At 46.3% G+C, this 19,759-nt stretch overlaps 2 protein-coding genes across 24 annotated transcripts in view; one reads left to right on the top strand and one right to left on the bottom strand.

Annotated features, from left to right (window-relative positions):
• The window catches only part of PEX14 (peroxisomal biogenesis factor 14), a 144,656-nt gene extending 132,404 nt beyond the window's left edge, over nucleotides 1-12,252 (top strand). For 3 of the 12 annotated variants that reach the window (XM_083513192.1, XM_083513190.1, XM_083513191.1), the window contains 2 exons: nucleotides 6,706-6,901; nucleotides 11,026-12,252. The gene's annotated coding sequence lies outside the window, so the exon portion shown is untranslated. Of the gene's footprint in view, nucleotides 1-999; nucleotides 3,097-4,512; nucleotides 4,608-6,705; nucleotides 6,902-11,025 lie in introns of all 12 variants that reach the window. The other 9 variants (XM_083513197.1, XM_083513200.1, XM_083513198.1 and 6 more) reach the window with 9 other exon arrangements.
• The window catches only part of CASZ1 (castor zinc finger 1), a 443,166-nt gene continuing 435,509 nt past the window's right edge, over nucleotides 12,103-19,759 (bottom strand). For 7 of the 12 annotated variants that reach the window (XM_083512761.1, XM_083512760.1, XM_083512759.1 and 4 more), the window contains 3 exons: nucleotides 18,368-18,602; nucleotides 16,969-17,262; nucleotides 12,103-15,137 (listed from right to left, as the gene is read on the bottom strand). In XM_083512761.1, the coding sequence (XP_083368887.1) occupies nucleotides 13,957-15,137; nucleotides 16,969-17,262; nucleotides 18,368-18,602 (1,710 nt within the window). In that variant the 3' untranslated portion in view covers nucleotides 12,103-13,956. The remainder of the gene's footprint in view (nucleotides 15,138-16,968; nucleotides 17,263-18,367; nucleotides 18,603-19,759) is intronic. The other 5 variants (XM_083512756.1, XM_083512766.1, XM_083512757.1 and 2 more) reach the window with 3 other exon arrangements.

Genomic DNA, 19,759 nt, shown 5'->3' with positions numbered 1-19,759 from the left:
CTCGCCCTCCAGGCTTCAGGAAGACATCCGCAGCCTAGGCAGCCCTGTGGGAGGTCCCGCAGGGCTGTCTAGGCTGCGGATAGCAGCCTGCTTCCCGGAGCGTCGGGTGCCCTGAAAGCAGAGTGCCCGGCGCTTCGGGAACACATCCGCAGCCTAGGCAGCCCTTCGGGAGATCCCGCAAGGCTGCCCACGCTGCGGATAGCAGCCTGCCGCCCGGCGCGAGGGGCGCCCTGAAGCAGAGCGCCCTTGCGCCAGGCAGACACCCACAGCGTGGGGAGCCCTGCAGGAGTTCCCCGCAGGGCTCCCCACACTGCGGATAGCAGCCTGCCTCCCGGTGGGCAGGGTGCCCTGAAGCAGAGCGCCCCTCGCGCCGGGCAGACATCGGCCAGCCCCACAAGCTCGGGGGACTGCAGGGAGGCGCAGCGCCGCCATCCCGCTTTTCCTCGACCTGGTTCGATTTCCCCAACCTGCTTTTGGGGGGGAAATAAAGGGGGGGAAATTTCCTTTAATTCCCCCCAAAAAACTAGGTGCGTCCTATGGGACGAAAAATACGGTAGATCTCTTTATAACCCTTTCAAAATCTTGCCTGCCATTGTGGTGGGATGGAAGGCTGCCATTGTTTAGACCAGCAGTGGGCAATGCCCTCTCACCCCCTGGGGAACTGAAGGTGCTATAAAAGATGTATTAATGCTGTGTTCACACTTTTCTTGCTTTTACATTTGGGTAGGTTTTTGTATTGTTTCAATAACCTGCTTGATCAGAGCGCCTGGTAAGACATCAACAAATGTGTATATGAGGAAGTGGAACTTTTACTCAAAGCACCCACCTACCCCAGAAAAGTAGGGTGCCATACTATTCAGGACTTTTTTTTTGGTCTATATATGTATTTGTTTACATAGTACTTTTTGTCTGTATACCGTAATTCTAAGCACCATATCATGGGGTCCCTGGTGGTCTCCCATCTGGGCACCTCAAGTGCCAAGTGTCCCTATTTTCCAGGGACAGCCCCAGATTTATAGAAGCCACTGTGACACCTCCCTCTGCTGGCTCACTGGTCACCAAAGTGCTAAAAGGCCTGGTGAGCTCCTATGGCTAGATCATTTTACGTTTGTTACAGGAAGAAGATAGACATGTACCGTAAGTAGGATTTCTCTCAGCATCTGCATTCTGTGATGATAGTGATTTCCTCTTGATCTTAGAGGCATTAGAGAGTACTAACTATGAGTCCCATTTCTCTTTCTTTTCTGGACTTTCAAGGCTGAGAAAAGTCTTTTCCCGTCCGGGAAGAAAAAATAAAATTTCTCCTTTCCCAGCGACCTCCCCCTTGCCCACCACCTCTCCCTCCGCCTCACCTTCCGGACCCCTCTTTCAGAAGGTTGCAAAGGCAAAACCCTTCAGTGTATAGATGTTGCTTCCAGAGAAATAGCAGTCCCTAAGGATTCTTAGGAAAGGTCTCTCTGTAACTGTTTGAGGCCTATTTTGATGTTCAGAAAATAAACATATCCCATGTGGCTCTTTGTTTTCCCTGTACGCTCTGCAGACCTCCTGCCATCCTGACCTGGAGGAAGATGGCAGGAGGAAGAAATGCCAAGGAAAACATGAAGGTAATGTCTGTTTCCAAGGATATGTTTAGGGTATACTTTATAAGAAAGTCCCTAAAACAGTTATAATTGCTAGCCTTCTCTTCTTTTCCATTTAAATGACATAATATTTGAAGGCCTGGAGGGAGAGCAGGAGCAGGGCAGCTTTTATACTGACACCATGAACCACAGAACCTGAGCACGGAGTTTGCCATCACACTCTACCAATGCTGGGCAGAGCTCAACCATGGAACCAACCTTGCCATTTCCCCAATGAGCGTGTCTCTCTCTTTGGGGCTTCTGCAGTTTGGGGCTCAAGGGAGCACACTGGCCCAACTGCAGCATGCTCTGGAATACAGCAGCATGGTAAGGCAACCTTCTGAGAAACAGCTTTTCTGTGTGCAGTGCATGCTGTCGTGAATGTCACCTTACAGTTTGGACTGTCCTTCCTCCAAGACAGCCACCCTCCTGGGGCACTAGGGCTGCCCGGGTCATGGTGGGCTCCGGAGAGCGGGGAGGAGTGAAGAAGCTCCAGCGCTGCCATGGGGGACCAAGGGGCGGAGTGAGCCCATCTGGATTTTTTGTGCCGCAGCGGCAGCTGCTTTGATAACCAGGAGCCGGCCTGGCCTGACTACGCATCCTATTCAGGACTTTTTTAGAGCATGATGTTTTTGCCAAGAAGAGAGAAAACCTGTGCAGACTTTGAAGTATTAATGGATGTCTGTCCAGTGGTACCATCCACGCAAAAGATCATGCGAGCTCCCGTTGCTCGGTCCCAGCTCCTGCCAACCTAGCAGTTTGAAAGCACATCAAAGTGCAGGTAGATAAATAGGTACCATACTGGCAGGAAGGTAAACGGCTTTTCCGTGTGCTGCTCTGGTTTCGCTAGAAGTGGCTTAGTCATGCTGGCTGCATGACCCAGAAAAACTGTCAGTGGACAAACGTTGGCTCCCTCTGCCAGTAAAGCGAGATGAGTGCCGCAACCCCAGTCGTCTGTGACTGGACCTAACAGTCAGGGGTCCCTTTACTTTTACCGTGATGAAACAAGAGGCTGACCCATCAACCTTTGAGGGCGGAGGAGTCTAAAGCTGGGTAGGGGTTGCTCCCCAAAGCCACCATATGCATTCCCAGAAGACCATGTGGTGGGACTAACACTACATTATGACATAGGCATTGCTTATATGGGAACTTTGGGAAAGGAAAATAATAGCCACTGGGAGTAGCTCTGGCACAGCAGCAGTGAATTTTGTGCCTCCCCACAAAACTGGCCCAAATCCACCCCCTTCATATTTGTAGTTTGCGAATGGGGCTGTGAAATGTCATTAAACACGATTCATTTGTCATTCTTCATTAGCATCTCTCCTCAGCATGGTGCCCTCTAGCAGTTGTTGAGACTTCATTTCCCATCCCTGCTGACTATTGGTGAGGGTAACAACCACCTTGCTGCAGCTAAGAAAACCTGAGTCTAGATGGGTGGCCACCTGGGAACCACACGTCCGCCACCATGGGTTCCAGGGTATGAGAAAGGCAGGGTACAAATGTAACAATGCATAACACTCTTTGGCCACAGGTTCCTCCATCCCTTGTTTAGCATTGCATATGAGCTAGCTAGTCCTTAGCAAGCAACTAAACGGGAGGGGGGGGGAGCAAGCAACTAAACTGGATAGACAAAATAAAAAAAATTCCTTCCAGTAGCACCTTAAAGACCAGCTAAGTTAGTTCTTGGTATGAGCTTTCGTGTGCATGCACACTTGTATCTGAAGAAGTGTGCATGCACACGAAAGCTCATACCAAGAACTAACTTAGTTGGTCTTTAAGGTGCTACTGGAAGGAATTTTTTTTATTTTGACTATGGCAGACCAACACGGCTACCTATCTACTACTTAAACTGGATAGAGTCATGCTTGCACTCTTTTCCTGCTATAAACTTGGAAGCTGAAAATGTAGAATATAATAATGAAGGCCCCTGCAGGCTTTATAAGCCTCAGGCCTGCCCACCAGCAGCTACAACTTGCAGTCTTCACAGGCAGCTAAGCCCAGACCCTCCAAGTGTCCCTATTTTCCAGGGACGTCCCTGATTTAGAGAAACCGTCCCGGTTTCTGATTTGATCCCGAAATGTCCCATTTTTCCTTAAAAGGTAAAGGGACCCCTGACCATTAGGTCCAGTCGTGACCGACTCTGGAGTTGCTGCGCTCATCTTGCTTTATTGGCCGAGGGAGCCAGCATACAGCTTCCGGGTCATGTGGCAAGCATGACTAAGCCACTTCTGGCGAACCAGAGCAGTGCCCGGAAACGCTGTTTACCTTCCCGCCGGAGCAGTACCTATTTATCTACTTGCACTTTGACGTGCTTTCGAACTGCTCGGTTGGCAGGAGCAGTGTCCGTGCAACGGGAGTTCACCCCGTCGCGGGGATTCGAACCGCCGACCTTCTGATCGGCAAGTCCTAGGCTCTGTGGTTTAACCCACAGCGCCACCCGCGTCCCATTTTTCCTTAGGATGTCCCTATTTTCATTGGAGAAATATTGGAGGGTATGGAATTATACAACCCCCTAGTCGTCTGGAGGCAATCCTGTATAGGGAAGGTTTTTTAAAAAATTAGGTTTTTATATATGCTGGAAGCTGCCCAGAGTAGCTGGGGCAACCCAATAAGATGTGTGGGGTATAAAGAATAAAATTATCATTATGGAATGGGATGTCCCTATTTTCATTGGATAAATGTTAGAGGGTATGCTAAGCCCCTTTCAACTGTGAAACGACACAAAGGTCAACTTGCATTGGTTCAGACTCTTCCTTGCCTCCTGCACAGCTCCCGAGGTGTGTGGCACACCATGCAACCACTGTGAAGCAGGGCCCAGGCTCTTGGCGAGACCAGTTCCAGCCTGCAGGCTGTGCGTTAATTTGTTGAATTTGCCTTTTCTCTCATAAATTAGTCACTCTTTTATTGAAGAGAAGTGGGAGCCCTACAAAGAGAACTGAGCAAGTCCCAACGGGAGCCCTGCAAGCTGCGGATTGTTTGTGTGTGGGGGTTTGTGCACATCTTTTCTGCTCAGAAAGCATTAATGTAAAATTTTTGCATCCGCTATAGGCATGGCTCCAGCAAGAACAAAACTCTGTGCTGCTCCGAGGTTGGATTAGGAGTGTGCTCAGATAATGACATCTGAAGAACAAGATGGCTGGGAGCGGCAGCAGAGTAACCGGGGGGGGGGGGGGGGTGTGTCTTTGAAAGAGAGAAGAGCCATAATCCCACTTTGATACCAAGGGGGGGGGGGAATGCTTGCAAAGGCAGCAGGCTCAGTTTGGCATAGATTATGCCACTGATTCCAGATCCTTTTGGCAGTGCAGAGAGGCCAGCAGATTCTTTGCTATGGGCTCTTCTGCACTCTGCTCTTTCTATAGGTAGCAAGGGTTGATTTGGCCAGAGATGTGGTGTGCATTTTAAGCACTCAGGAGGAGAGTAATGTGTAGTGTTTCTAGGAGCATATGGCACATTCTAAGAGAAAAACATAGCTTACGTAATGTGTTCCTGTCTCCCCAGCCTATTTTAAAATATAGGCATTACCTACGGTTTGGGCATGATGCCAGACCACGGTTTGGTGTTCTTTGAGTAAGCTTTGGACATATGCACCCCATCTTCCTTTTTGATACCCCTAATTTTGACACTGCTGTCAAGCCATAGTTTTTCAATGCATCCAAATAGTGTACAAACAAAAATTTGCTTGCAAACTAGAATTGGACATTGTGGCACTTTCCACAACCACAGTTTCCAGGTCTGGTTTGCTGCAAACATACTAGGTGTTGTAGGGTTTTTGCCTCATTTGTGAACAACTTGGAAGTCGCGGAAGGGGTTGGAATGCAGGAAGGGAAGGAGAGTGTGAGCCTGAAGCTTGTTTATGCATTGATAAACCATGGTTTGACATTATGTTTGAACTGATCCATGATGAAAAGTTGGGCTTCTATTTCAGTAGCTGGGGATGAATTCTTAGCAAAGGTTAAAGGCCTGCTGCTGGCTGGATATAGTGTAGATTAAATTACCCCCCCCCCAAAAAAAAGCACCATTGTGTATTTTAAGTTAGTACTGATGTTGTTTTCTTATACCTTAATAATAACCAAAGCTTTGTTACCAACCCAGGAGTTTGTGTTTCTAACAGAAAAAGGAACTGTACCTGTGTCACTTATATTTCTTCTTAAGAGGTTGGGCTAGATGACCCTCAAGGTCCCTTCCAACTCTGCAATTCTATTATTCTGTCCCTCACCATTGGCTGTGGTGGCTGAGGCTGATGGGACTTGGGAGTCTAACCTCATCCCCACACATTGACTGCAAACTATTAGGAGGGCTAAGCTTACTAATGAACAACTCTCAAAGGCCTGTTCCAACTAGGTTTGGTCTCCCTCTCTCTTATGCCAGAAACTCTGGGCCATCTAATCAAATTGATCAGTAGCATATTCGGAACAGACAGAATGATATAGTTGTTCACAAAGAACATTGTTAATTTGTGAAATATGCTGCCACCAGGTCTGTTGCTAGATGCTTAGAAGATTGAAATTTGCATATGCTAATTTATATGAACAGATGCAAATTTAGGCCAGCTTTCAGAAAGAGGTTGTATCGAATGCTAGCCCTACTAAAGAGTTGACTCATTGAAACTAAGACACTAATAACTTAAGCCCACTAATTTTTATGGATCTACTCTGAGTAGGACTTAGTTGGATACCACCCAAAGTATCCTGTAAGCAACGTGTGAGGAGTGTGGTGGAGGGTAAGCAACAGGACCCCTGGCTCCAAGATCTGTATTTATGAATGTTGTTAGCCACTTTGAGGACTATAGTTGAAAGGCAGAATATAATCACTTAAAGAAATAATGAATAAGGTGTGTGTCTGTGTCCGCTAGCTTATATGGCTTTAAAAAGAAATGAGACCATTTCCTGAAGGGTGATGTCAGCAGGTATTGCCTGCAAGAACTAAACAGACCATTCTGTTTCAGACCAGCTCTTGCCTTCATGACCTGTGTGTGCTTCCTGGAGGTGTCTGATTGGCCACTGTGGGGAATAAGATATTGCACTAGATGGGCCTTTGGGTCTGAACCAACAGAGCTCTTCTTATGTCCTGTCTTCTTCTTGTTTAGGAGTCAGCATGCAGAGTTTGTGGCTGCCCAGAACTTGGAAGCACCGCATCGTCATGGATCTTGCTTCTCTCCAACCCAGATTTCAACAAAGAGGGTGAAGGTGGCTAAGCCTTTGCAGAAGAGGCTCAATCATAAAAGTTAGCCCCTCGCATTCCGCTGCTCAGTTCACCTGACCCACCCCTTAGATCATGGGAAGGTAGGTTTGTGTGTTGGTCAATTTTGCTGCTGTCATACTTTGCCAAGGTATACACAAAATTGGGCTGTGTTTCATATGTTTTATTCCATTTGTGTACTACTAGTAAGTTGGGATCAGCTTACAATGGGTCACACCAGTGGCACTAGAATGTACATTTTTACGCTTTTAAAGAAAAGGCAGGAAGAAGAGAGTAAGATAGCGCTATGCTAGGGGTGTGTGTGTGTGTGTGTGATGACTTAACAACTGTCATGATTTACTCTCTCCCAATGAATCCTGAGAATTTTTTCAGTGTGGGTGCAAAGAGCTGCCTGCCAGAGATTTTGGCACCCCTGGAACCCTATCATTGGCTAAGGAGAAAGATCACTTATAACCAGTCTGTCAGCAGTGTCGATACATCCTAAGAAACAGGAACACATCTCACAAATTAAAACAAAGATCCCTTGTTGTGTTTAAAAGTGTGCCTAGAGGTGGAACAGCACTGTTATGTGTAACTCATTGGATGATTTTGGAGTAGGGGCACAGTAGTTTCTGGGGAAATGGAGAATTAGAACATTGGGGCCCAGTACCACCAGGGAAGCAGGCTGAAACTGATCCTGGGCTCATTTGAGGAGTCGCTGGTAGGCCCATGATCTCCCATGTGTTTTTGGAGTTAATTAAGAATCAATATAAACACAGAAGCTGCTCATACTTTTGTCTTCATGGGTGAAGGTGACAAAGGCATCTATCTATCAGGCCGCAGTGAAACTTCATTTGAATCCAAGCTTGGTTATGACCAGAAAGTCCTGTTCCCAGCCTCCGTTCCTCTGCCTGCAAAATGTGGGATTACTGAGCTCCAGGCAGAGTGCATGGTCTCTTTCTTTTATCTTAATAATCTTCTGAATTAGGTGAGCCTAAGCGGGAGGCAGACTTCTGCAAGGTCATCTAGTGAATTCCATGGCTGAGTAGTGATTTGAACTCAGTGTGACACGTTATTCACAACACACAGTACATTTAGCCATTCTACACACCAACCTCAAAGTAATTTGCAAGTCTTTTTTTTATATAAAAAAATTGACTATTGTTTAGAATCAGTGTGGTCCTATAGGCCTCTTTACCTTGTCCCTTAGGACTCTCCCTAGCCACATCGCTCACTGACCCTGCTTTGTGCCCTCTTTTGAGTGGTTGGTGGTTTTTGATTTTTTGGCTCACTGGAATGTGTCCTTAACTCTTATAATGCCTCTTGGTTGTCTGGATGGAGGCTAGAGAGGGGTGCCTCAGTATGTGTGAAACTAACTTATGGTACAAAGGCAAAATCCACATGTGCTGTTTTCCTCACTTTTGCCTCTGGCCCCAGCGACCCTGGCATGTGGCCCTTGGAAGGTTGCCCAGAAAGACAGAAGTTGTCCTTGAACTGAAAATGGTTCCCCATTCGTGGTTTAGATGATTGTTGCATCACCGGGCATTTAACCAAAGGCGCTAGATAGCCCTTAATGGTATGGATATCTCTTTAGGCTTTGGAATGCCACACCTCGTATCTGTACATTTTGTAACTTTTGGTGAGCTGCTATGCATACCTGACCTGTAAGGGCAGCGTTACAGCCCCATGAGTTCTTCTTTGGCTCAGTTTTTAGATGTTTGGGTTGCAGGGTGGGAGGGAGGGACATAGGGGTTGATCTCAGGCTCCATTGTGTTTCTAGTGTCGTCATCAGGAGAATTGTGGGGTCTGTTAGTCTGGGGTTTAATGAAGCTATTTTTTTCTGCATATGGGGAGTACAATTTGGTTTTCCAGACCCCAATGACAGGCCTAACCTGGCAGCAGGTAGCTTTCTACAATGCCAGTAATTACCTAAGCTTTGCTCTTGGAGCAGAGAGATGAAACATGTCTGAGCTCAAGAAGTGCTATTAACTAAATATGTTAAATAAATAATTAAAAAGTAGGACTTTTAAAGATGCTAGTTAAAAGTCAGTGCAATGCTACAAATCAACAGAAAGCTGTGATTGGTTGGCTTTTTGTTTGTTTGGTTTTTTCCAGTTTTTATTGAGTGAAAATGTCAAACCTTGCATCAGTCATGCAAAAAAAATAATAATCAAATAAATAAAACACATATATTAAATTTCTAATAGCACTAAATTCAAGTGGAAAAATATTCAGTTCTTAATAACGTAGGTGCTGAGAAGACCAAATTCAAGTAAAATCAGAGCACACCGTCCTGTTAGGATTTTTTTTTCACTTTCTGCATTATTATTTTTTGTCTCAAAACCTATATATAGCTATATATCTATATATATAGGTATATACATATAGATATATACACACACATATATATATATGTGCATACATATTATATTTATATTTATATATATACACATACATATTTATAAAACATTAAAAAGAGCATTGGTAGTTCAAGCATCACTTCTTCTTTTTCTCCCTCCCCACCCCTCCCACACAGAAAGAAATAAAATAAAATAAAAACAACAACAAAAGAAAGTACACATTTTAAAATTCAAAATGAGCTAGCAATGGCTTATAGTCCTAGTGTGCAATATGGATTTTACAAAAGGCTAGAATTTCTCCCTCATATTTTTGTCTTCCTGTTCTTCTGTGTGTGTATGTGTGTGTGTGTGTTTTCCTTTCAAAATCTAGGGCCATTAAAAAACAAACACCATTTCTTTTTCTATATTGAAATACAGTTCTCTTTCAATACAGGTGAACTTTATAATAATTTATGTATTTATTTGGTGGCTAGGTTCCTCCCCCCCCCTTTTTCAACGACAAAGCAGTAATGAAAGGATCTACACTTAGGGTTTCAGAGGTTTGGTTTTTTAAACTCTCTCTCTTGTTCTTGACACATCCCCCCCCAACACATGGTCCCCTTAAAGCCACCAAGTTCTATATTCCGCTGGCTCCATTTCAGCAATGGTTGTCAAAGCATATGCCTTTTAAATCTATGGCCACCAGCTGTTGTCCTGGAGAGGCGCAAACTGGCTGCCTAAACCTCAACATCTTCTCCGCACATCATCAGCACCACCATCACTTATGCTTGGGACTACTAAATTTCCATGGGATACAGGACATGAATGTGAGCCTGCCCAGGGGCAGCGGGAACAGAGGACGCATTTACCACCCCTGTACTTTCAGCCATGCTAAATTTTACCATGTCCAAATTTGCCTACTGTGAGTGGGATGAGAGGACACAGAATCAGGAAAGGTTATGTTGTGTGGGGGGAAAGGTTGAATAATCTTGCTTTGTTGCTAACTGGTGGCCTCTCCTGCTCTGTAAAATGACACGCTTAGGGTCCATCCAAAGGTTTATGCTTGCTCTGAACTTTTAAGCTCATTCTTAAATGTCCTCCTCTTAACACCTGGGGACACTGAAGTGCTTCTTCCTGAATCAGGATGTCCATCAGGATGCAGTTGATAAACATTTAACATATATATAAATATAAAGACCTGTTTTTTCATTCTTTTTGTTTTAGGCAGAGAAGGAGGGGGAGAAGGTTGTGAAACTGGGGAAGTATAGAGGGACCAGTCATTAGGTGTTAAAACTAGTTCAACTTGGCAGGCTTTTTGTTGGAACTGAAGGTGGTCGAAACAATGGGGAAACTGGTTACTGGGTGATTCTCAGTGGGGAATAACCATTCCAGTCAAATCCAAACAGTTACATAGGAAGAGGTGCATAACTGGCTAATGTAAACTGTACCTGTTCTGCAAATTCTTCTCTTCCCACCCCTTCCTTTCTTGCCCACTAGTAACCACTGGCTTCTATGGCCAACACCAATGGACCAGAAACCCAGGGGAGGCCATCTTACTACCCTGCCACCACCAGAGGGTCGTAACTGCCTGCTTGTATTAAAAAAGACCCCAAAATGTATAGAAACATAAAAAATAGGGCTTATCCATTGCCTCTCACCCTGCAGTGCACCACAGGTTTCCAAAACCTTGACCGCAAGCAGGAGTTTTCTGTAGCACCTTTTAGCGAGACACCTAAGTGGTGAGAACAGGAGAGGGATAAGAATGTGCTGAGAGTTTGCCCAAACTTCTTAAACATAAATACCTCACTACCACGCTCACCGAACTCGGGTCCTTTCAAGAGACTGAGAGGACAGGGAAGAGTAAGACCTCATTGTGCCTGTTCTCTTAGGTAATTTTGATGTGCATCTGTTGATGTGACCTATGCTCACACTATGAGACCATAACCTGCTCCATCCTGGAATTTAAAAAAGCAGAGGAGTCAGCGGTGTGGAGACTTGCTACCATCTAATTAGATGTTCCAAGGAGCACCTTTGCCAAGTCAAAACTACCAGGAAAAGGTAGGCTCTTGGTGAGGTTTCTTTTTTAGAAAAAAAAAATTTATAACCTGACTGCCCATACGTTTGAAATGGCTAATAATTAATTACATTTGTTTTATAAAAATCCAGAAACAGTCATTAATGAGGTTCAAGCTTTTTCTTTTAAAGCTGTGGGAAGAGTCATAGGAGGCTGAGATGGTTCTTGAGGAAACAATTGTCCCCAACCTCCCAAAACAAAATTAAGAACAAATAAAAAAAATCCTATGCATATTACTACAAACCAAATTGGAGTGTGTCTGTGGATAAGAGAGAATGGTGTGTCTGTGGATAAGAGAGAGTGCATGAAGTGTGTTTCATTAAATGACAGGGCTTTTTTGTGTCTCTTTTAAAATGTCTGCCTGGCTGAAATTCAAATTCAGAATCACTTGATACTCTATACTGAGAGTAGGAAAATGATGGTAAGGAAGACCCCCTTTCTGTAGCTTTTGCCCCCCCCAACAAGTTTTTTGGCTAGCTGGAGGTGGTGGGAATTAGTGTCCACACTTGTGTGTGAAGGAGATAATTGTTGGTGAGCAACCAAATAGGATGTTGAAGGGTCTGTTCCTCAGGGTAGAATTATTCACTGGATACTCACAGAGTATTATCTTGGTATGGCTCCTTTCTCTCTGTTCTATATATTTCTGTATATCTCTATATCTATTCGTAACCTTTACAGGGGCAAAAATACTGTACAGCTATCTTTTTTTCCTGGACATATCCTTTATCCTTTTCTTTGCCACTCTTTTAGTTTTCCTCCTCCTTTCCCTTACTGTTAATATTTTAAGAAACTTTAAAAAGTGTCCATGGACCACATTCTTACTGTTGAACTGTCAAGTTGTTTTGGGTGTGATTGTTTGAGAGGGATTCAAATACTAATAAAGCTCTCAGCCTTTTTGCACTAAAATGGCATGTCTGTTAGACACAAGGGTTGTTGTGTGTGGCTGGTTTCATTAGCTTTTAACGACTCAAAACCACCAAATGTATTGGAAGCAAAAGACCTATCTGCAGAGCCATTGTGGGTGCCTGTTTCCTTCTTTGTTGTTTTTTTTTTTTAAAAAATGCCCTCCCCCCTTTTAGGATATGCCTTATCTGGTGACCTGAGGGAGTGCAGGACAGGTGGGCAAGGGACATTAGATTATTTGTATGCCAAATGAGTTTGCTGTGCAGCTGCTTTAATTGTGGAGCAACAAATTCAAGTGGCCTCTTCCTTTCCACAGCTCCACAAAGGGCAAAGGGACAGGAAATATTTCTGTCCTGGGATTCAGAAGAGCATCACCTTCTCTGCCCGAGAATCTTAAGGTAAGAGCCCTATGTGTGGCTTGATGGGATGGGTTGTAGTAGCTAATATTTATCCTCCCCCAACTTGTTCCCACTAAAAGACGCATGCCCTCTTTCAGCCTTCATAAAGCATGCTTAAATGGGGTGAAGGTGGGGGGGGGAGAACAATGGTAGAGAAGGGTAACACCTCTGCTTCCTTCCTGTAGCTAAGCCATCCCCCAGTAAGACCAAGTACTACTTGGGCCTGCCTACTCTTTATGAGGTACGTGCATCTTCCACCTCCTCTTCTTTCATTAGCAGCGAGGCGGAGGGGTATCCTGAGCTCCTGGGTCTCTACCCTACTTGTTGGGGGTGGCCCTGCAGTCTGGAAAAGAAGCACTTGGCACCCCCTCTCCGCAAGGCAGCGGTGTTTGGGTTGGCTCTGGTTAAATCCAAGCCTCCCTTTCACAACCAAGGGTTCTTTTCAGTGCCATACCCCGTACTTGCTGCCACCGGTCAGAGCCCCACCAGAAAAGGAACACTCCCCACTCAGGGGTGGGAGTGTCACAATATAAATAAGTTCTTTCTTCCTTAAAAAAAAAGATTAATATTATTATTATTATTCTTTAATAACAAAGAGGATCAGAGAAGTATCCGCATATTCCCAGCCCCGTTCAGTTCATTAATGCTTCTCTTTCTCTTTTATTTTTTTTAAAAAAACTGACAATAAATACCCCATTTCCCAACCAACCCAAGCTGCCTGAGACCCCCATTTCTCCTGTTCATTTGATGTTGGAGAAGAGAGGAGAGAGAAAAATAGAAGTATGACTGATGCCCTCCCCCAACCCCAATTATGCCTAATGGCGAATAACTTCGCTTTTGTGGCTTAAAGGAACCAAATCCTCATTTTTGTAAATAATATATTATTATCACCCCCTAATATTCACCATCGAATGCTAGCTGCCCCCTCTCCCTGAGAATGGGAGGAGTGTTAAAGGACAAAATGAAAACAGGAAAATAAAATAGAAGTTAAAAAGGAAAAGAAACAACTCCACTCCCCCCCTCCAAACCAACAAGGGGAGATTTTGGGGGAAGTGGCAGGGGAGACATTTGCCCTTATGGTTAGCACATCCATCCAGGAGAAGGAGGGTCACTTCTCCATGGCCCAACCCATCTGCATATTAGTAAAAAGATTTGCCGTCTGCCACCCTGTAAACATGTGCGTCCCAACAGATGGGTCCCTCCGCCTCCCCCTGCCCTTCCCATGGGCACAAGGCTTCTTTCCTTTTTATTTTTTGCATGGTCCAAGGATTAAGCGGCTTCCTCGTTATCTTGTGCACTTCCTGGGGTGGAGTTGGGTGTGTGTGTTTCTCTTTGCTGCTTGTCGTTCCAGCGTTTGTTCTCGCCTCACATAGCGGGGTCCTCTCATTTAATTCAGTTTCTTTTTTTTTTAAAGATCAAAAAACCCTGCTGCTGCTGTCTATAAGTTAAGGGGAGGCCTCAGGGGCAGGGGCTTGCTCGCCTGGAGGTCTGGAAGCATCGCTGTGGACTGCAGAAGGAGAAGCAGCCTCCCCCAGTTCCCTAACGTCCTTTGCAGGCATGGCCTGGGGGTCAGGAAGTGACTCTTCAGAGTCTGTGTTCAGATCTTCCTCATCGTCATCGTCATCATCGTCGTCATCTTCCTCCTCCTCGTCTTCCTCATTCATTTCCTCCTCATCCTCCTCCTCGTCGTGGGAGGAGTCATCTTCCACGTTGCCACAGCTGGCTGGAAGCCGCTCGCTCTCCACGGGGACCCCACCCTCCCCGGCGGGGGAAGGGGCAGCGCCCGCAGCCTCTGGCAATTTCTGGCTGAGGTCCAAGGAGTCGTTGAGGCCCACGCCCGCTGCGTTCTGCAGGAAGAAGAGGGAGCTGTTTGTGTCAGTGCCGAGGTTGAGCGAGCTGTCAAGGTTGACGGAAGAGTTCTGCGCATCGTACTCCAGTGTGGAGGGCGGGAGGGCCTCGGGGCCCGGAGAGATGGCCGGCAGCTCTCCGCGCTCCTGTTTCTCGTGCTTGCGCTTGTGCGAGTCCATCTGCGACATGCCCACCACCGTGTGCTTGCAGCCGGGGTAGGTGCAGTGGAAGTGGGAGCACTTGAGTTTGTACTTGCAGTCGGGCACCTCGCAGTCCACGCTGGAGCTGAACTGGCAGAAGCCTGCGGCGCTGATGACGTCCTGCTTGCCGTGGTGCTTGCGGTGGGCCGTCACCTTGGTGCTGTCGGTGCAGCGGAAGCCGCAGCGCAGGCAGTGGAAGTGCGTGCTGTTTCCCGAGAACTGGCAGTCGGGGAAGTTGCAGCTCAGGGAGGACTTGAAGCGCTTGAAGTCGTCCAGCACCAGGTTGTCGACACGGTCATGGTGCTGGGCATGCTTGTACATGTGGGTGCGGCCGCAAAACTTGTAGCCGCAGTTTTCCCTTGTGCAGTGGTAGTGGGTGACCTTCAGTGAGAACTGGCAGCTGGCATCCTTGCAGTCTTCGTAGAGGTCGTAGCGCCGGAAGCCCTCCAGCATCATTCCTTCGTCCAGCATCTTGCGGGAGGAGGCCGTTTTGCGCCGCTTGCCAAATGGGGACATGTCCTCAATGATCCAGAAGCGCTTCTTGGCCCCTGCGGCGGTTGGCATGGTGATGGTGTTCCCTGGGGAAATGAAATGGGCAGAGGGGATTTTAGAACAGGACTTTGCATCAGACCCACTTCTCTTTCCTGGCCTAGCTAATTGGGGTGGGGGTTCAGACAAGCAGTGTTTGCCCAGTGTTTCTTGAGCTTTACGGTTTCTAGGCACTGAGAGGCAATACTGTACGTAGGCTCCTTCAGGCAAACTCATTCCATCCACCTCATCCCCAAAGCCTGGCCACTGCAAAGCCAATCTTTTCATTCCCTTGAAGTGGTTTGGCAAGAGATGAATAGACTTAAGAGATGGAGAAAGGAAGGCCTTGTACTTCTGGTCATTACACCTTTTTTTTACCTGCTCTGCCTTTGTTCCTTTGGCACTTTATCTGTGAGAGAGTGCTTTGTGACTCCACTCTCGTACCTAAATATTTGTACTCTCACTACATCAAAGGAGCAGTAGCCGCAAGCCAGGACCAGACCATGTTAATAAACCACGGGCTCAACACTATTCCCTCCCTCTCTCTTTTTTTTAAAAAGATGTTTTACCTGGAACTTGCATGTGACATGGAGAGCAATGAGCAACTCGTCTGTCATCTGATATAAGTTTACTGTTTCACTCACTCAAAGTCAGACATGCAGCCCTCCAGATGTTGTTGGATTCCAACTCCCATAATCCCTGACCATGTTGCCTGGGGGTGATGGGAATTGGAGTCCAGTGACACAAGTTCCCCAGCACTGCTTTAATGAGATTTCTCTCCTTGCATTTTTTAGGAACAAGCTAGTAAGTAAGGGTGACTTAAATGAAACACAATAAAATGAACTAATTATGCCTATAAAACCAACAACCACATACATCTAATGTTGCTCCAACAACTCTCCTGGGCCATGAATACACAGACCTTCAGCCTGCACTGACCCCATCTTGCTCCTCCCAGAAGTGGTAAGGGGCAAGTCCAGAATGGGCTGTGTAGTCTCCTGGGCAAGAGCAGCACATTGGGAAGCCTGTCCCTTACAAACAGTTTGCATAGGAGAGAATATTTATGCCCAACCCAAAGAGTGAAAAGGGGTTTTCACAAGGGATAAATTTAGGAGACCACATCACTGGGGTCAAATTCTCATGGGACAGCACCCAATGTTTAGGAGCTGGCAGCATTCTTAACCAGGGCTGAATAAACATTTCAGATTTCTAGGCTCTCTACCCTATTTGGGCCACCATGACTGTAGAGAGATGGTGATTGGGTGAGCCAGATCTGAGTCCTGAGGTTGCTGCTGTGGTGGGAGTTGATGAGTATATTCAGGTAGCATGCTAAACACCTGTTCATGTGCAAATCATTTCTGAAAATGAGACTAGTTGCCTAGTCCAAGAGTGGCTAAGCTTTTAAGGGCCAAAGGCCACACTGACCCACCATCAAGTCTTTGGGGGCTGCATATCAAAGTGGTTATTTAACTGTCATAAAACCCCTTTGCTATTAGCCGCTCACATTGGGCGGCACAGGAAACCGTTTGTGATCAGAAGGGCAGAGGATCAATCAGTAACTAGAAATACACACACACACACACAAATATGAACAAATGTTCCTTTTTTAAAGAAATCACTTTTTGTGCTGAGGTGGATTTCTCTGTGGCCTGTAGGTTAACCTCCCCTCGTCTTACCTACTATTGCAATCAAAAATTGGTCTTCTGTAAATTGATTTTTATATATAAAAAAATGGCAATCCAATAACTGTAGGTGTCATTTTGAGCATCAGTTTGTCATCGCTAGGACTTTAGTGGAAGGACAGGGAGGTGGAGCCTTTTGGGTAGGATGTGGTGGGTGGGGCTGTAAAAGTATGAGAGAAAGTGTAGAATGGTTTTTTACCTGCCGCATCCTGCACTAGAGGGACATCGCTTTTGACTGGAGTTGGGGCGGCAATGATGGGTGAAAACCCTGTTGAGCTGGCGGTGGGCAAGACAAGGCCCCTGCTGGATCCCAGAGTGGCACTTAGCAGAGAGTATGAGACACAAGATGGAGAGAAGAGATACGGGAGGGAAGGAAGGGGAGACCTGAGCAGGGCTTGTGAGAAAGATGGAGGCAGAGGTGGTGGTTGTGGTGCATTTTGGGTAACGTCATCACCAGCAGCAGGAGGAGGAGCAGCAGCAGCAGCCAGGCAGCCTGGAGAAATGTGGAAAGAAAGAAAAAAATAGCAGGGGAGGAAAACAGAACAGAAGGAAAAGAAAAGAAAAAAATAGAACCAAAATGAGAACCCAAGAGTGTAAGCAGTACAATGAAAATGGAGAGCACGTTCACACGTACAAGAATGGAACCACTGACAGAGGAGATGGGGAGAGTGATGGACAGCAGTGATGGAGTGAGCATGCCCAGAGACCAACAGGGAAGAGCAAGAGGTGGCAGAGGGCCCTGTGAGTATCAAAAGAGGGACTGCAGTTTTACTGCCAGCCCTCCCCATCTGGTTTGTGGCAGGCTGGCTACAGTCAAGCACAGTCATCCTGGAGAGGTGTGATGAGCAGTGGTGCAATTTAAAGAGGAGTATGGCTGTTTCCTTAGTGCTATGCCCTGCCCTGTTTGTGGAGTGGTTGTGATTAACATTTACTTGCCGCCCTGATATTGACCGGTGTTTTTTAGTAATGCATTTCCACCAGCCCCAGCAGGCTGCCCCAAGCAAAGGCCATCAACTTGAACTGTGGTGTGGGGAACAGTTACTTTTAAAAATGGCTATTATGGGGATACTCTGAGGCATCTTTTTAGGTTAATGCTCCTTGATGAAATTGTGGGGTGTGCCAGCCAACCTCACTGATGTGTCCCCCTGATAACCCCAAGCCCTGACACACTTGCTTAGATTGGTGACAGGTGCTAGAATTTCCCCCCAAAACCTGGATCACAGTATAATAATCTCCCCAAAGGGCAACTGTGTAAAGTTCAATTTGTTTGATCACTGGGGCGGTGGTGGGGAGATTTTAAGTGAGCAAGTACTGATGCCTTTATTTCCATCAGGAATTATTTTAGCAAGGTATGAGCTGCACAGCCCATTCTGGATCAGAATAAAAATACTTTCACAAACCAGGAATGGTGATGTCAAAGGGGCTCTTTTAGATGACACAGTGATTTCTCTTGCTGTGTCACAGGCGGAGAGGAGATCCCGCCTGGCAGGAGGAGAATTTGGCGCAGCTTGTGCAAGAGAGCACCCAAGGGATGCAACTTTTAGGCTGCTCAGAAGCGAAGCGTCACCAATAAACCATTTCCTCCCAGTGTCACTTACCGGCTGAAGTGCTTTCGTTGCCCACTGGCGTGCTGGAGCAGCTGCGGTCCATATTGGAGGACTCAGAGGAGATGCCACCAGGGCTGCATCCTGTGTAGTCAATGTACTCATCTGTCTCGGTATCCATCATACTTTGGGGTCCCTGGAAGGAAGCAGGAGTCCCTGATGAGGCTGGGCTGGGAGCCATGCTGCTGACTTGGGGGAGGTTTTCGTTCCTTGGAGTGTGTCCAATAACCTGCAGCGAGAAATGCGATATTGGGAGGGGTGTGTTTGACTTCTACACCAATAACAGTAGTTGGGTTCCAAGTGGACATCTGTTTGGTGTTAGGTCATGTTGGCTAGCACAATCAGGCCGGCATCATATAGATCACCTGCCTAAAGGGTGTTAATGCTAGCATTGTGAATTCTGTGTATATATGCAGAGGATGCCGCCAGAGCCTGGGCCTGGGAGTGTTAATCTTGGCATCAGCATTGGGCTGTGTTGAACTTGCTGAATTTAGCAGCTGCGACTATGGCAGAGGCAGCATGTGCATGAAGATGTGCTGGGGGGAGGGGATCTTTTGATTCTGCATTATATTACTACTACTACCACTACTACTACATTTGCCACCTGCCCTTCACCAGCAGGTCCTGGGGTGGGTTACAGCACTTTAAATTTCAGAATTAAAAACTGTTAAAACAGAGGAAAGTTACAGGAACAGGGTGGGTCCTGAAAACAGACACCTCAGTTGTCAAAGGCCAGAGCAGAGTGTTCACAGCATTCGCTGAAATCTGTGTAGTGCCAGTGCAATATGCACCTCTGTGGGCAGGAAAGTCTACAACTTAGGGGTGGCAACCCCCTGCCAAGTTTCTGAGGGCAATGGAATGACTAAAAGGTCACCCTCTGCTCAACTGTAGGGAAGGAAGTGGTTTCTCAGACATTTGGGGCCTGAGTCATTTAAGACTTTTAACACAAGCGAGAACACTTTCAGCTGGGCCTGGGAACAAACTGGCAACCAATGCAGTTGTTTTAAAATAAGAGCAAAGGGGGATAATATAGGGGGGTGATTCTAATGTCGCGTTTTCTAACATAACTGGAATGCTTTTTGAATATTTGCAGAAGTAATACAATGGTAGAACTGAATGTGAATGCAGATTTTAGAGCAAAGATCAGGAGCTGCGAGGAATTTTGAAGATTCTGCTTTCACATCTTGTCCTGGACAATTCACATAGGGAAGGGCTGTAGCTCAGCGGTAAAGCATCTGCCTGGCATGTAGAAGATCCTAATTCCTGGTAACTTCAGGTGTGCCTGGAAAAAGCTCCTGCCCAAAGAGCTGCTGCCAGTCAGTTCTGAGCTGAATAGTCTGACATGATATAGCAACTTCTTACGTGGGGAAGTGCCATAGCTTAGTG

The sequence above is a fragment of the Podarcis liolepis genome, assembly GCF_965112155.1.
Source record: "Podarcis liolepis genome assembly, chromosome: 7".
NCBI lineage: Eukaryota > Metazoa > Chordata > Lepidosauria > Squamata > Lacertidae > Podarcis > Podarcis liolepis.
This window is presented reverse-complemented; position numbering and strand designations above follow the sequence as displayed.